The sequence below is a fragment of the Bufo bufo genome, chromosome 2 (assembly GCF_905171765.1).
Source record: "Bufo bufo chromosome 2, aBufBuf1.1, whole genome shotgun sequence".
NCBI lineage: Eukaryota > Metazoa > Chordata > Amphibia > Anura > Bufonidae > Bufo > Bufo bufo.
This window is the reverse complement of record NC_053390.1, coordinates 343,136,073-343,154,835: the sequence shown is the minus strand read 5'-3', so window position 1 is coordinate 343,154,835 and position 18,763 is coordinate 343,136,073. Positions and strand designations below refer to the sequence as shown.

Here is an 18,763-nt window from a genome sequence, read left to right as displayed (position 1 = left end):
TTGTCAAGCCTAATGACATCCATAATAATAGGCACATATATACCCCCCACATAAAATACACGCCCCATTATATCATCAATCCAAATCACTGCATAATAGAGAACATATGTATACATACTAGTTTGCATCCGGTGATACAACAGTCAAAATTGTGATGGTCGCCTCGGCGTTCCCACATGTGTAGTGCGCAGCCGTGCCTCAATCCATTTGCATATCCGGATGTGTCATTCGTCACTATAGTGACCGGCGGCGCACGTGTCTCCAGCCAATCAGCTACCATAGGTAACCGCTGACGTCATTGGCCGTGCGTCCACCCTGTGAACTTCTTTTCAATGCGCATATCTATGCGTCCACTTCATGAACCACATGGGGCCAACAGCCAATAACAGCACAGCGCAAGCGCCGGTATCCTGGTAACGATGACACCTCGGCAACGCAACTCCTTATGCTACTAAGTAATGTAATTTGTATTTGCATCAAGCAGATATATATGCGATGCTTCTGATTGAGCATACTATAGGACACATGTCCATCAGCGCGATTGCAAATTTAGCAAACAGCAGCATTATAGATTATACATATCACCATATGTGGCCGTGATGGAAATCTCATATGCCAAGACAGATACAGCAAACATTAACCACACACAGAGGATCTGTGGGTTTTGTATCATACATATATAATCTATATATATATCAAAGACAACAAACTGAATCATTGCAATATGGATTTGGGATAAATCACCCAGGGGTGTACTACATATATATTTAAAAAAACTTGATGTCCCTATACCTAAAGGGCAAACAGTGACCAATGTCAACCAATGGATGCGACATTGAATTCTATATTCAGGCCAAAGGGTTGTAGGGACCTGAGGGTGTGGATCCATTTAAGCTCCTTTTTCCTCAGGATTCCCTTTCTGTCCCCACCCCTTCTCAGATATCCCACACTATCGATCGCCCGAAATCTCAATTGATTTATGGAATGTTTGCATTCAATAAAATGTTTTGCAACCGGTTTGTCGAGTGCACCTGTTCTAATTGTGCTTTTATGTTTATTTATTCTTTCCCTCAATTCCATCGTAGTCTCCCCCACGTAGATCAAACTACATGGGCACTGTATCATATAAACAACGTCAGTGGATTTACATGTATAGTGACCTTTTATCTTAAATCGTTTACCACTGTATGGGTGTGTAAAACCGTCACCTTTCATGATACCACCGCAGTTGCAACAGGAAAGGCAAGGGAAATTACCATTCCTAAGTGGTGCCAACCTTTTCTGTCTCTCACTATCCTTACCCCCTATGTCAGCCTTCACTATTCTATCACGTAGATTAGGACTCCGTTTGTAGGCCATCATTGGAGGAACTAAAAATTCGGTGACTGCAGGTAATCCTTTCTGTAGGATCTGCCATTCCTGTCTTAGGATTGTGGCAATGTTACCGCTATCACTTCCAAAGATGGAGACAAAAGGAATCCGGGGGGTCTCCTGTTTCTGTGGTTTCCTCAAAGAGGTGGAACTACGTTCCATGGATATGATCTTTTGTTTGGTCCGATTAAGCAGTTTAATGGGGTATCCTCTCTTACTGAATTTATTACACATTTCATCAACTCTAAATCCAAAGAGGGTGTCATCAGATACAATGCGCCGTACCCTAAGTAATTGACTCCATGGTAGGGAGTCTACCATATTCTGAGGATGACTGCTGTCATACATTAACAGGGTGTTCCTATCCGTGGGTTTTTGGAAAAGATCAGTACAGATCTTTCCATCACGGACCTGAATACGGACGTCAAGGAACTGCAGCTCACGGGCAGAATGCATCACGGTGAACTGCAGGTCCCGGACCCCAGAATTCAGGTGTGCATGAAATTCATCCAAATCGGATACAGTACCCGTCCAGATTAAGAAAATGTCGTCGATGTAGCGCCACCAGCACAGAACTCTCTCAAAAAAGATGGAGCGATACACCAGCCGATCCTCGACCTCCGCCATAAAGATGTTTGCGTAGGTGGGGGCCACATTGGACCCCATCGCCACACCACGCTTTTGCTGGTAGAAGGTGTCCCCGAAGAGGAAATAATTCCTCCTCAGGACCACCTCCAGGAGGGCGAGGACCAGCCGGCGAGCCCCAGGAGAGAGTTCTGTGCCGGCCAGGGCCACATCGACGACATTAAGACCGTAGGAGTGATCAATGGATGTATACAGGGATACAACATCAAAACTAACAAGTAAAAACTCCGCCGGTAAATCAAGTGATCTCAACTTTGTCAGGAAATGGCCAGTGTCCCTGACATTGGAGGGAGCCGTGGTCGCGTGGACCCGCAACACCTTATCAAGAAAGATGGATACAGGATTGAAGATGGATCCCCTGCCCGACACAATGGGTCGGCCAGGGGGATCCACAAGACTTTTGTGGATCTTTGGTAATGCGTATATCACAGGGGTGATCGGATGGCTCACACGCAAATAGCTATCTAGCTCATCATCAATGATACCTTGGCTCAGAGCCTCATCCAATAACACCCCTATGATATCCGCTATGTCCCATTTGGGATCCTTAGTCAGTATCTCATAGACATTACCATCTCCTACCTGTCTTTTGATCTCATCAACATATTTGCAGGTGTCCATCACGACCACTGCTCCCCCCTTGTCAGCGGGTTTGATCGTCAATGATTTATTCTGTTCCAGCTCAAGGACAGCCCGTCTTTCATCTTGAGACAGGTTGTGTCTGAACTTATGGGTACCCTCGGCTCTCAATTGGTCAATCCGCTTCCTGACAAATCCAATATATGTTTCAACCACATGATTATTCTGCGGCGGCACAAAGTGACTTTTATTGCGTAATTCCAAATTTTTGCAAGATAAGATATTGGTGGACACACCAGATTGTGTGTCTAATACATCATTATTTCTAACTGAAAAAAAGGCTTTCAATCTCAGACGCCTAAAGAATCTCTGGAGGTCGAGCTCGAATTCGAACCAGTCCCGTGATGTTGTGGGGCAGAAAGTCAGACCCCGGCTGAGCACATTAATCTGTGCAGTATCAAGCTGGGAGGAGGAGATGTTCACTACAAGGTTCATCATTTCCGCTGTCCGCGTCTCGTTATTCTCATCTGTGTATGAGTAGAGGCCTCTATAGGTATTGGAGGGAGGGTTTTTGTTGGATCTATGGTGTTTCCTACCGCCCCTTCTATATCGCCCTCCCCTCTTTTTCTGCTTGGGCCTAAAAAAATGGACGCACCTGACTCATCAGCGGAATCAGATTCACCGGTGCTGAAACCAAATTTACCTTGGTCAAAACGTTTGCCACGCCTGCGTCTGTTGAACCTTTGGGGTTGAGATGACTGCCAGTTGTATATTTTACCAGACTGGTAGTCATCCAAATCCCTATGCCACTTATCTCTCTTGATGTGTTCCACTTCCATCTTATGTCGCGAAATATGTTGCATGATCTTTTCTTTGTATACCGTAAAATCCTCGACACTCATGAGGTCCTGAACCTGGATTTCCAACTCGGCTGTAGTTTTTTTCAGGTTGTCAACCTCTTTCTGCAAAAAGTCTATGTTTAATAACATTAACTCAAAAGAATATTGATTATTAATTGCTTCAAAGGCTTTACAAAAGTCACCATTAGTAGGAAATAAATTTGGGCGAAGATTAGATCTAAGTCCCCTTGGTATCCTTTGTTGCTTATAATATTCTCTTAGAGTGATAAGATGAAGTTCCATAGTATTCAATCTTTTGAGATCTTGCTCCACTTTGCGTTTTAGGATATCAACGGAGGGGGAACTCAAAAAGGCCACATCACATCAATCAACATTGATCAGTCGCTGTATGTCCTCATCGGTATATATATACATATGTCTTAGCGAGGTCTCCGTGTTCTTACTTGGACCTGGGGGACCCTCCATGATGATAATCACCACTACGTCCAACTCCCTAGTGCACGCCTCTCGGATCAGAAATAGATACAAGTGGTAGAGTAGAAGCAGCACTATGCGGTCTCACGATAATGCGTACGTTTCAATGCAGCAGCCTCACCGTAGGCCCTTTATCCGTCAGGCCATAAAGTATATGCAAGTAAAAGAAGATGGTTCCGGCAGCATTCCGCAATATCAAAAAGTTCTTTAATAGTCACCTCAAGACATAAACAGCAACGTTTCGACTGAAGCACAGTCTTTGTCAAGCCTAATGACATCCATAATAATAGGCACATATATACCCCCCACATAAAATACACGCCCCATTATATCATCAATCCAAATCACTGCATAATAGAGAACATATGTATACATACTAGTTTGCATCCGGTGATACAACAGTCAAAATTGTGATGGTCGCCTCGGCGTTCCCACATGTGTAGTGCGCAGCCGTGCCTCAATCCATTTGCATATCCGGATGTGTCATTCGTCACCATAGTGACCGGCGGCGCACGTGTCTCCAGCCAATCAGCTACCATAGGTAACCGGTGACGTCATTGGCCGTGCGTCCACCCTGTGAACTTCTTTCCAATGCGCATATCTATGCGTCCACTTCATGAACCACATGGGGCCAACAGCCAATAACAGCACAGCGCAAGCGCCGGTATCCTGGGTTTTACACACCCATACAGTGGTAAACGATTTAAGATAAAAGGTCACTATACATGTAAATCCACTGACGTTGTTTATATGATACAGTGCCCATGTAGTTTGATCTACGTGGGGGAGACTACGATGGAATTGAGGGAAAGAATAAATAAACATAAAAGCACAATTAGAACAGGTGCACTCGACAAACCGGTTGCAAAACATTTTATTGAATGCAAACATTCCATAAATCAATTGAGATTTCGGGCGATCGATAGTGTGGGATATCTGAGAAGGGGTGGGGACAGAAAGGGAATCCTGAGGAAAAAGGAGCTTAAATGGATCCACACCCTCAGGTCCCTACAACCCTTTGGCCTGAATATAGAATTCAATGTCGCATCCATTGGTTGACATTGGTCACTGTTTGCCCTTTAGGTATAGGGACATCAAGTTTTTTTAAATATATATGTAGTACACCCCTGGGTGATTTATCCCAAATCCATATTGCAATGATTCAGTTTGTTGTCTTTGATATATATATAGATTATATATGTATGATACAAAACCCACAGATCCTCTGTGTGTGGTTAATGTTTGCTGTATCTGTCTTGGCATATGAGATTTCCATCACGGCCACATATGGTGATATGTATAATCTATAATGCTGCTGTTTGCTAAATTTGCAATCGCGCTGATGGACATGTGTCCTATAGTATGCTCAATCAGAAGCATCGCATATATATCTGCTTGATGCAAATACAAATTACATTACTTAGTAGCATAAGGAGTTGCGTTGCCGAGGTGTCATCGTTACCAGGATACCGGCGCTTGCGCTGTGCTGTTATTGGCTGTTGGCCCCATGTGGTTCATGAAGTGGACGCATAGATATGCGCATTGAAAAGAAGTTCACAGGGTGGACGCACGGCCAATGACGTCAGCGGTTACCTATGGTAGCTGATTGGCTGGAGACACGTGCGCCGCCGGTCACTATGGTGACGAATAACACATCCGGATATGCAAATGGATTGAGGCACGGCTGCGCACTACACATGTGGGAACGCCGAGGCGACCATCACAATTTTGACTGTTGTATCACCGGATGCAAACTAGTATGTATACATATGTTCTCTATTATGCAGTGATTTGGATTGATGATATAATGGGGCGTGTATTTTATGTGGGGGGTATATATGTGCCTATTATTATGGATGTCATTAGGCTTGACAAAGACTGTGCTTCAGTCGAAACGTTGCTGTTTATGTCTTGAGGTGACTATTAAAGAACTTTTTGATATTGCGGAATGCTGCCGGAACCATCTTCTTTTACTGTCATCTGGATAGGTCATCAGCATCTGATCGGTGGAGGTCTTATACCCCAGGACCCACGCCAATCAGCTGTTTGAGAAGGCACAGGCACACCTTCTCCATGCTCATCTAGCACAGTGCTGTACATTGTATAGCGGCTGTGCTTGGTATCTCCCAATGGGACTGAATGAGATACCAAGCACAGCCGCTATACAATGTACAGCACTGTGCTAGATGAGCATGGAGAAGGTGTGCCTGTCCCATACACTTTAATGGGGCTGAGCTGTGCCAAGGCCATATGACCGATAAACGTGTCATCCATGGCTTAAGGAAAGCTGTAAAAAAGGCTGCAGCACTACTGCGAGTGCCAGTGCCTTCTCAAACAGCTGATTGGTAGAGGTCCCGGGTGTTGGACCCCCACAATCTGATACTGATGACCTATCCAGAGAACAGATCATCTTAAAGTCTCAGATAACCCGTTTAAAGTGCAGGACCTTTCTGAAGCAAAGTAATACTGAACAACCATGATTATATATACATTGCAAGTTGAATTTTTATACAATACAAAATAAAGTGTCCACAGTGCATGTAACAATCAAAATATCACATGATGAAAATTTTCAGTGATTGCAAAGTGCATTACTATAAAAGTACTATAAATGACAAAAACTGTTCATCCATTTCATATGCAAATTACCTAGCAGAGGAGATATCAGTATCCCTTTGCTTGAGAAAGGTCCTGTGAAAGAACTGAAAAGTTCCATGGATATGAGCTAATAAACCCCTTTTTTTTGTTAATTAAACCTTACATCTGATTTGAACTATTAAAGGAAGGCTGCCTGGCACCTGGGGCACTTGGAGAAATGGCTGTACTACATGATGTCGCCCATGTGGTCTTCAGACCAATCCCCAGCTATTATTGCATGCGAGACTCATCACTGAAGAGGATAGATCACCAATTCAGCCTCCATTGCTGTCTTGCTGTGCATCCTGATAGCCTTTTAGAGAGGAATTAACTACCTGTAATTGGACATCTGGCTCATAAGCCAATGTCATGCAAACACCTTCTGGTAGTTTTGTGTAGACACTGTTTGCTGCCCTAAGCTTGGGATGTGACATCTAACTTCACTTGCAGTAAAGTATGGATCACTTCTAATCAGAAGATCCGTCTGTGCAGAGTGATAAACTGAGGCCTCTCAGTTCAAGTATCCTGTCCTTCCCAGCTTACGACAAGTGGTGATAACTGGCACGTTGCCGAACAGGAGGCATCACACAATCATTCCACATGACTTGATCCAATTTTTTAGGTTTCATGTGGGTAAAAAACGTTGCTTTCAATCTGGCTTTTATGCTCCTCCCACATGCCACAGATTGGAGCTAGGTGCTCCAAATCTGATCTGCTGCAGATCTTAACAACATCTGCCTCTTCCTTGATTTGCCCTTCCAGCATGTCCCTCTTAGTGTTGCAGCTTCAATGTTGAGGAGTGTTTTTGGGTATCCTGCAGCATTGGTAGAGTACTGTGTACTATGTATTCCCAGGGGTTTAGTCCTAGCAGAGCCACTGAACAACACTGATGATAATTAGCTCATATCACCTAAACCAGACACTCATCAAAAAGGAAGAGCAATCCATATGCACACAGCAGTTTCAGGGAACCTTTCCCCTTTCTCAACAAAGACAGGATACTGGATGCTTGGGTGAAATGCTGCAGATGCAGTTCAGGGGCTTACTGGTGCTCATTGAAGTTGTGAGTGTATGAGAACCTATTTACAGGAATTGTTCACAACCATTTTTATGACAAAAAAATGGGGGGGGGGGGGGGGAATAGGTAAAGTCAGACTTTGTAATTGGATAGCCACCCATATGCATAGGAACCTCTGGAACTCCCTGTCTTGTAAATTCCACCATGCTTGATGAGAAAAAGAGCAAGTGGTGTCCATCTCTTATAATGGATACCATAATGTAGAAGTGAAATGACAACTTTTCTATCAAAATTTGTACGAGTAAAAAAGTCATCTTGGTTGGTCTTCAAACATATAGCACTCAGCTAATTAGTAAATTTCCCTTATAATGTTCCAGAAGCAATTATCTTTGATAAATAAATATGTGTGTATAAAATTATGTACACTGATGATGTTATTGTTACAGGCCTTCCCTGTCATGGTAAGAAATCTTCCCACCACAAACATTTACATTTTATCAATAAAATATGCCATAAATATTTGGTTCGTAGATGTCCAGCAGCTGAAATTCCTACCCATCCCTAGACTGTATGGAGCCTGTCCCCTATTTCCATAAGACAGGAAACAGGTTAGACATGCATGATTGTTATATTGGCAGCCTGTGCCTGCCTCTCCTGCTGTTCCCTCCAGCAGGTCCGTCTGCTGGAGGAGAGCTGCACTGCCAACTCCATGTATGCTGAGTCCTACACTGCCTCTTACTAAAAATAGGGCATGCACGCACTTTCTTTTGCTTCTAACGGGACAGTGCACACACCTTAATCTTCCCCAGCCTATGGCTGGCCACCTCAGAGTATAAAAGGTGCCTTCTCCTGTGGGAGGGTGCCTGGGCAAAAGGTTCTTGTTATCTAGTTTCCTGCAAAGGTGTGCTATTTTTTTTGTTTTACTGCCTGTGTACTGATCTCTGTTTCAGGATTTGACCCTTTGCTGTCTGAGCTGATTTGTGGCTGTTACTTATTTTAACCTTGTGCTGCCCAACCTGACCTTTGGACTGTTTACTAGATTTCACATACTCTGCCTGCCCCGACATTGTCTTGTCCCTAACTATGGTTTTCCTTGATCTTTTGGTGCTCCACACCAGTGCCTCTAGGCCCCTTGGGTCAGCAGCCACTAAGCAGAGACTACTTCTAGAGGTAGTGGCCTTGTAGTTCCCATGAAGTGGAGTCCAGATCACTGTATAGGGTTTAAATGGTAAAGACCAAGGAGGGCCCTCAGATAACCAACTTAAGAGTAGAAAACCAGTGAAATCTGTTTGGTAGCACAGCAGATCCACATTCACTTCTGTATCATCAAGCCCTAGGCATTTTCTTCACTAGGAGATTTTCTCTATTCAGCTTTTCATTTATTTGTTTATTTCATAGAACATTCATGTAGGCGAAGTAGAGAAGTGTCATCAATGCACGTTTAGTCCATAATATCAGTCTGCTTTGCCAAATTTTACCTTCACCTTGGACATAATGATTACTTGTCATTTTAATAAATTCCTTTCTTCAGAAACTATCAGTGTAATGATCATTGGTTGTGGACCAACTGTACCAACTAACTGGTTTGACTTTGGGCTCCTAAGGCCATTATCCTGGCAATTCCCTGGTTTACACACTTTAATCCCTGTACAGGGATCTGGACTATGATGCATGTAAACTACCCAGGCTTCTACCTCTTGGAATAGTCCTGGTGTAGTTGCCAGCTCACCAAGGAAACAGGCAAAATTTGTAGGCAAAACCAGGTCACAGTCAGGAAAGGCAGAGTTTGTGCATATCTGTGAAAGTGGTCTGAGGTCAGGACAGACAGAAATAGTTCAAAACAGTAGTCACACTGTAGTCGGTTCAGGCAGTGGATCATAAGTGTCAATGAACAAGAAGAGGTATAGTTCATGGGCAAACAGATAAGCACACCGTCACTGGAACACTAGCAAGCTAGGAACCTAAAGCTCAGACAAGGGGGTAGACCAAACAACTGAACAGAAAGCAAGAAGGAAGTTTAACTTTTGTAGTACTACAGAGAAGTTTCACTGAATACTAGCTCCAATACACACAGGGTGAGTGGAGCAATGCCTTCTCCTTCTTGGGATAGCAGGGCAGTGGTGGACATGGTAACCAGTGTAGCAATCAGCAACTGCCAGCAGTTATGTAAAGACAGATAATTCTGACAGTATATCTGAAAAATGCCTATTTCGCTATTAAATTATAATGTAAAATGTGATTTTGTAAGATTAAAGATCTTGCTAGATTAAAGGCATATGCTTGAATACATTTTAGAAAATTGCCCTTTGGGGAGATTAAAGTGCAGATAAATATATGAATTATATTAAAATTTAGCAAAAATTTATGTTGACAAGTGAAATGGATGACTAGTCTGGCAATATAAAAGTACATCAATTGTTTCGAATGCAACATAAAAAGTGATGTGTCCTTTATCAGAACTCTAAATTATATATTATTACCATTTGATGTGCATTTCTATACAATCTATTGTAGTGTCATACAATGGGATAACTACCAAGGAAGTGCAAAACTGTGTCCCAGGTCAAAAAGAAATATATTTTTAGAACGTAAATGCGAATTAGTTGGAATCTTTATTTGCACAACCAGTAGACACTGATCCTGTGGAAAAAGGCAGAATTCAGCAACAAAATCTATAGTATGCTCGGCTGTGGCCTAACAGACTAATATGCCAAAGTTGACCTTTGAAAGGGCTAAAAAGTCAACTATATAAATTGAAAACTCTATTTTAGCCCCTTAATGACTGCCAATATATGTTTTTACAGTAGTTATCAATGGGCTATATTCTAGGTCATCGTGTTTTTACGGCAGCCTAGAATTGGTGCCACAGTAGGGGCTCGGCATCTACATGGTTTTGAGGGACAGCATTCCTTCTATCTCCCATCGGCACTCTTTAAATGAGATTGTGAGATGAGGGTATCTTGGCATGGCAGCCGGTGCCTAATAAAGGCCCTAGGCCTGCCTGCAGTGTATGCCCATCAGGCTGCACCTCTCTGTCACAGCCTGCTTCTGTCAGTAAAGCACCGACAATATTATACACTGCATAAGCAGTACCAGTGTATGATAGAAGCGTTCAGAAGATTGCATGTTAAAGAAAAAATTGCAAAAATAAGAACCCCTTCACATATTTGGTAATGCTGGATACATAATAACCCACTCAACACATGCAGTTTATAATGTACAATAATGGCGCAAGAAAACGCCTGAATTATAGTTTTTTGCATACTCACCACCAAAAAACAGAATTGAAAGCAATCCAAAAATGTTAAGTACCCCAAAATGATACCAATGAAAACTACAAGTCACCCTGTAAAAATCAAGCCCACACAGCTTAGGCCTCTTTCACACTTGCGTTGTCCGGATCCGTTGTGTACTCCATTTGCCGGAGGTGCCCGCCGGATCCGTAACAATGCAAGTGAACTGAAAGCATTTGAAGATGGATCCGTCTTCAAAATGCGTTCAGTGTTACTATGGCAGTCAGGACGCTATTAAAGTCCTGGTTGCCATAGTAGTAGTGGGGAGCGGGGGAGCAGTATACTTACAGTCCGTGCGGCTCCCGGGGCACTCCAGAATGACATCAGAGGGCCCCATGCGCATGGATGACGTGATCCATGCGATCACGTCATCCATACGCGTGGGGCGCCCTGACGTCACTCTGAAGCGCCCCGGGAGCCGCACGGACGGTAAGTACACTGCTCCCCCGCTCCCCACTACACTTTACCATGACAAACAGGACTTTAGCGTCCTGGCAGCCATGGTAACCATTCAGAAAAGGCTAAACGTCGGATCCGGTAATCCGCTGAAACGACGTTTAGCTTAAGGCCGGATCCGGATTAATGCCTTTCAATAGGCATTAATTCCTTGCGTCAAGTGTTCAGGATTCTTGGCCGGAGCAAAAAGCGCAGCATGCTGCGGTATTTTCTCCGGCCAAAAAACGTTCCGGTCCGGAACTGAAGACATCCTGATGCATCCTGAACGGATTTCTCTCCATTCAGAATGCATGGGGATAATCCTGATCAGGATTCTTCCGGCATAGAGCCCCGACGACGGAACTCTATGCCGGAACAAAACAACGCAAGTGTGAAAGAGTCCTTAGTAGAAATAAAAAAAAAGTTATGGGTCTTGGGTTACTTTTAGTTTTTTAAGGGTATTTCTTGTGTAAAAGCTGTAAAACTTAAAAATATATATTTTTTGTATCGCTGTATATATTTTCCAAGAACACTGCACTGTGCTGTTCCTCATGTACATGGATGAAAACATTGACCATTGAGGTTTACCATTCTCCATGTAAAAAGGGTGTTTTCTTACACAGCCTGATAGTAGCCAACCAGTGCTGATAGTATCAGATTGTGTAGGAACACACCTTTTTAATAATTTGGATTCTTAACAGACAGTTTTCAATTTAGTCGTGCATTTTTAGGAATAATAACAGAGACAACATATTGACAAGTTCTAAGAAAGAATGTTCAAGAATTGTTGTTTCATAGGAAGTACAAGTATTTACTAAACAGATACAAAAAGGAAGCTGACACTTTGAAGGTGGTGTATTAGGTATTGGCTTTCTTTCAGAAAAAGCAGCATCTGTCCACAGACTGTGTGTGGTAATACAGCTCAGCACCATTCACTTTAGAGAAGCCATGCTGCAGTACCAGTCATATTCCATGGACAGGTGTGGCGCTGTTTCTGGAAGACAGCGATCATGTTTTAAAAAAAATATTAGATGACCTCCTTAACTTCGTAATTCCAACCTGTTTACTTATATCTGATATAAACCTACCAGTTGATTAGTCTTCGGTCACTTTTTCACAAAATCTAGGACAGTTTTGTGTTCGCTCGATATTGGTTGATGGAGAAGTCTTTTAACAGATCCTTCCTCTGCGTGTTCTCTGTTTGCTCTCTTTGCATCACTACCTAATTGCCTAAATCATGTAATAATAGTGGAGTACAAAACGAAGCCTTATTTACCCTTCACAAAGCTATGTGCTGTAGGCTGCTCCAGCAGAGCCATGCTCACATCACAATAAAACCCAATGACACACTTTTCAGAAGTAAACTCCTGTTAATGACGGCAACATAAAGTATTAAAGCTAACAAGCAAAGCCATGTAATTGGAAGAGAGGGAAAACAAGTAGCACCACTTAAACTGATGGCGTATTAAGAAGCAATCTGTAAAATGACTTTAGAAACAAGCAAGAAAAAGCTAGAGGAAATGAAAAACCGTTACAACTGTTTATAAACGAGAGGATTCCACATATCACCATGTGGACATAGACTATACAATAATGGCATAATGGCGTGTGAATGTTCTCCTCCATTTGAGAGACCTATAATAGGTTGGATACACATACTGGGAAGCTGCTGTGATATATCACACTTTTTCTACTGGTTTATTAGTTGAGCCACAAGGTTATACTTAGGTTTTTACTGTACTAGGTCATGGTTAATGAGGCTACCATTTTGAGTATACACCTAGCTACGGAAGATAGAACACACCTTAAAGCAGAAACAAGTTAGATGTAGAAACTTTGTTTAGAAGTACATTAAAGTACATTAAACTGCTGTATGCCTCTCAGTCTATGGCTCCTGCTTTCGTCCATAGTGTACTACCTCTATCACATGAAGTCACGTCCCTGCTAATTTAGTGGCTGTGACACCGGTTTATGGTTACCATTCATTCTGTTGCAGGGAACATTACTGATCTGATTGACAACAGTTTTTTCTATAATCACCCACCTCAAAACATAGGATATCCTGGGGACAGGAATTACAGTATTTATCAAAATCAAGAAATAAGTAAAAAAAAAAAAAAATCTCCAAAATAAATTACATTTTTATGATACTATTATAACCAACAGCCAACCAGCATATTACGCAGCGTCTGACTGGCCCACCAGAGCACCACAGGATCCTCTGGTGGGCCAAGGCTTTTATACCATAGTGGGCCCCAAATGGTCCAAGAAAAAAAAAAACATTTGGAGATGCCTTTGGAGCCAAGAACTTGCCATTGGTGTTTATATCTCTGAATCAAAACCTATTATATTATTGATGATATTGAGGTTGGACCCAAAAATAATTTTCTCTGTTGGGCCCAAAACATCCGTCCCTGACATTATGGCTGAGATAGATTCATTGTTGGACATATACATATACCTATTATAGAAATACACCAATTTAATGATTGGAGAAAACCTCAGAGTGGGAATTACAAAATAAAGGAAGCAATATTTACCCCCATCGATCCTCAGCTGATCCCATTCAGATGCTTGCAGGGTATCTGCTGGATTCTGCTTCCTGGTCCCATCTCGACACACACAGAATCCATGAGATGCTTTCTTAGTTAATCACTAGCTGAGATGGTCATTGGGTGAAGGTAAGTATAGCTTATTTTAATTTTTTATTTCAGTTGGAAGCCTTTCCCACTAATTTGTATCCCATGAATAACACTTTTAAACTCATAGGGGCAGATTTATCATAAAGATACTCCACATTTGTGGTGTGAAAAAGTCACAAACTGCACGGTTACAACTTTTTCAAAGGCATTTGCGCAAAGTTTTGCCACTTTCCGAAAAAGATGGAAGCTGAGCTGTGATTGGTTGCTATGGGCGACAACAAAATTTATTTTACACATTTTCATACATCCCCCTAAGTGTGTTGTACATTGATCCATGGCATGTAGAGCTCTACTATGTGATTTTATGTAAGTTTATTTGTTAATGCATCTGCTAAAGGTGTAGAACAGGATACCTTCACTGAATATCTGACTTAGGAATTTGCAAAACCTGAATAAAAAATATGCCTGTAACTATAACACATCCCGTGCAAATTACTTTTTTGTATATCTTATCACTGTCAGCAGTGAGTATAGTAGCCACAAGCATATCATATTGTAAAATTTACTGACGTAAGATTGCAATTGTAACTTATGTGAGCCCCTTACAGCCCCTGTACAAGGCTGTAGAATATGTTAGTGCATTATAAAGACCTTGAGGTAAATTAATAGTAAATTTTAAGTACTTCATTAGGTACACCTTTCTTGTATTGTGTCAGACACCTGCCATTCTCATAATATTCAGAATTCTTTATTACATGGAGTCTGACTGATGTAGATATGATTTTTTTTTACATAGTGTTAAGCACATATATTAGGCATATATATTTCTTATTCAAATATTGTTTTTATTTTATTTTCAATGTAACACGTTATTTAACAAAGAAAATAAAAATTTTAAAATAAAAAAATCGGATATGATAGAATTGTTGGCTTTCTGTTCATGTTGCAAAGGGGTGTATGCTGATAGATTCCCCTGCAGAAACATGGCTCTCAGTAACCACGGCCTACTGGCTCTGATAGGACCAATAGTTGGATCCTGCCTCTTGGATGGGCAGGATCAGCTCCTTATATGGAGAACCCTGACCACATACAAAGGGCCACTGCTGAGATTAGTTGAATATTGAGACCACTTAAGACTATACTCCTTGATGAGCCTATTATGCATGATAAAACTCGTAGGGAAATGGTAGGTTATGCTGCAGTTGGAATTAAGGACTGGTAGACAGGTCAGGGTTAGGTTGCAGTGGCTGAGGGTCACCTTTCTTAAGGTGGGTGATCTCCTGAACAGTGAGGGTAAAGCTTTCTCTTATCGAGGTGCGATTAAGACATGTAAGTCCTTGAAGAATATTGACCCTACACAGCACTTGTGAACCACATGAATATCCAACCCCATCTACAAAGGGAACATTTTTTATGTATAGAAGCTTTGAGTCTAAGATACACATTTTTTGAGATGATTGAATCGTTCAAAATTCAATTAGAGTTTGATTTGGTCAAATTGGATGATCAAATTCATTCAGGTCTGAATTAATTGTATCCAAATCAAGAGTGCTCCAACTGGCCTAAACATTTGTGTATGACATGCTAAGGTCTCCTAGAACTCCATTATTTTGCTCTCCTGTTTCTCAAACTTTAATTTTTTCTAATTTTTTTTCTCTCTTTTTCCGAAATTCACCCTAATCCAGTTTAGAATTGATTTGCTCAGCTCTACTCATTTTTGTATCATAATAAAGGTTAAGTTTTATTTCCAGACAGTGAGCCAGCATGGCCAGTGGGCCCTGCATATTTATCTTCTTTTATGCCAGTTTTCTTTAGTAAATGAAGACTGAAATCTAAGCACATTGATTTCAGTCTAAGCACATGGACTGCCATAGCATGCTCCTAAATCATGATGAATCCTGTCCCTCGTCATAAATTAGGCACATCCTCCAGCAACACAAGAATCATAGACCAGCATAAAACACCAATCTATGATAAATTCCCCCATAGACCTAATGTACACAGCCAAATCACAGTTCCGTTTTGGTATGAGCCCTAGTAAGGCTACTTTAACTCTGTATGTCATCATTTTTTCTATTGAATTCTCTTGAATGTTCCATTAAATGCCATATGTACAGAGGTATATTTCTTGGGAACCTGATAGAGTCTATAAGGTAGTACATAGAAGTTGCTCAGTATTAAGGAGTCATGGCGCCATAGAAAAATGGCTCCAACTTTTTATATACCACTTCTGTAGAGTTTAATCACTTGATAAATTTTAGTCTGTGCTTCATTTTATCTGTCTGCATTACATAGACTTTAGTTTGAGGCTATATGACATCCTATTAGGAGTCGTGTAAACCAAAAATGTTATCCAGCAAATTATATACAAATCAATAGCCTAAAAATTCAGTTTTTCTTTAATACTGAGGCAAACTTTCTAATTAACATGAATAACAGGCTCATACTTTATCATATATTACTGTTTCAGGGATTCTTCAGAAGAAGTCAACAAAACAATGCCTCTTACTCATGCCCAAGGCAGAGGAACTGTTTAATTGACAGAACAAATAGAAATCGCTGCCAACACTGTAGACTGCAAAAGTGTCTTGCCCTGGGAATGTCTAGAGATGGTAAGTCAACTTCCTTTCAAAAATTTTATTCTTTTGAACCTCTCATCGAATGCAGTCAAGATACAATAGGAGCACGGAAAGAGCAATATAACTTGTATGAAGTAGAAAATTGGAATGATGATGTTTGAGAAGGTCAAATGACCTCTCTGTGCAGGTTGGATTAGAAAAAAAAAGAAGCTGGGAATCTGAAAGTCTTAAGTCTTACAGTTAGCTTTGTTCAAGCAAATCATTTTCAATACGTGAAAGTTTAACCTGTTCCTGCATGGTGATGAATAGAGATGAGCGAATTTCATATTATGAAATTCGTTCACACTTCATTTGTTGATTAAAGGTGAATTGTGTTATGAATTCAGTTACCACTGACCATAACGCAATTCTGTGTCTTTAGAGGCATTCCGTTATTCATTCCATCATAACAGAAGTCTATGGGCTGCAAAACGGATTCGTCCCATTCCCATTATGCAGGGGAGTCCTTTGCCAAGGTCCCTTCTTCTCCTCTTCTGGTCCTCGTTGCACCAAAGGTATGACATGCTGTCACTGCTGCTGGTCAATCAATGGCCTCCGCAGTGGCAGTAGTCACATGCCCGCATTAACACATAACTACTGAGGGCACTGATTGGTCTGTAGCGTTGACATGAATGTGGAGGTTATGATTACGTCACATGTGCAGTCCAGAGGTTACTAGAAGTGGAGGAGAAAGGAGTTCTGATTTGGAGCACCTGTGACACAGGACCCCATTTTTTTTACTTTTGCATTCTTTCCAGCCATCTCAACCAAAGTTCCTGGTCTCGGAGACTTCCTTTTATGCTTTTGGAGGGCAGATATGCAAAAGAAAAAATACTCACCACAAGTATCTCTAGGGATTTTCATCTTTTATATTAACAACATATATAATCAAGATGAAAAACTTATGAAAAGCATTGCTCATAATGTGCTAAGTTTATATTTTTTTTTAGCATTGGGGATGTATTTTACCATATTATGGAATTACATTAATTTGGTTTATCATAGTTATTTCAAAAAGTGAATTAAAAATGCTCATAGCACAAATACTTATTGGTAAAATGAGAGGGGGCAACTATACAGGTAATACTGTCTATGAAAAGTCTCATGATTGAATTGTTTAAGATGTAATGGTAGATTCAATGTTTAAAGGCTGTTTTGTTGTTGGGTGCATTGGCTAAACAATGAATTCCATTAAATATGTGATTATACAGCTTTCAATGACATTAAACAAGGATTATACCTGAGTAGACAAGTTCAAAATATTGTACTTTCCAATATTACTTTTTATTTCCAGCAAAAAAAAAAATTATATATAATAAGCATTATTCACAGTGTACGTGTGATATAGTTATTCAAGCGTTGGAACAACTATATAAAACCATTGAAATAATGACAACCCTACGTAAATGTGTTCCTCAGCTGAAAGCAGTTGATCAATTGTTCCAGACAGACCCTAAGGAGCATTCGATAAAGGACTGTTACTATTGTCATGTCTGGTCTATTGATTACATCAGATACCAGTTAGAATTTGGCAGCTAAACAATGAATGAGTTTAACAAGCTCTTTAAAGCAGTGCACTCTCTTCTGGTCTTTGTTATGTTGAAACATCGCTCTTCAGGCCAAAGAATTAGCAGAACAATTAGTCTCTTCACCACAGACATTACTGTCTCTGAATGTTTCATGGTCGAAGCTTTTAGAACAGTTTGTACAAGTATGAAAACATTGGGTTACTCAATGTAAGCAAAATAGGCATGTGACATTGTTCATAAAATTGCTCTCGCTAATAGCGCAAACAACTACTTATTGTTAACAGCTCTGTCTAAAAATACCTTTTACTATAATATATTTAGGCTGTTATATGTTTTGTTCTTCTTCCTGTTGGACCACCATTTCGCAGCCGCCATGTTGTTTATTCGAAATTATGTTTATTAACCCTTTCATGACCAAAGGTCATTGATGCCCCAGTGTCCAGGTCAAAATTTACAAATCTGACATGCGTCACTTTAAGTGGTAATAGCTTTGGAACACTCTTACTTATCCAAGCCATTCTGAGATTGTTTTCTCGTGACATATTGTACTTCATGACAGTCATAAATTTGAGTCAATATATATCTCCTTTTTTTTAAAAAATCCCAAATTTACCCAAAAAATTAAAAAATTAGCAATTTTCTAAATTTCAATTTCTCTGCTT

The 18,763-nt window shown here is 40.8% G+C and overlaps 1 protein-coding gene across 1 annotated transcript in view; it reads left to right on the top strand.

Annotated features, from left to right (window-relative positions):
- RORB (RAR related orphan receptor B) overlaps positions 1-18,763 on the top strand; it is a 117,245-nt gene that overhangs the window by 53,746 nt on the left and 44,736 nt on the right. The window contains exon 3 of the mRNA XM_040420310.1: positions 16,425-16,566. Within this exon, the coding sequence (XP_040276244.1) occupies positions 16,425-16,566 (142 nt within the window). The remainder of the gene's footprint in view (positions 1-16,424; positions 16,567-18,763) is intronic.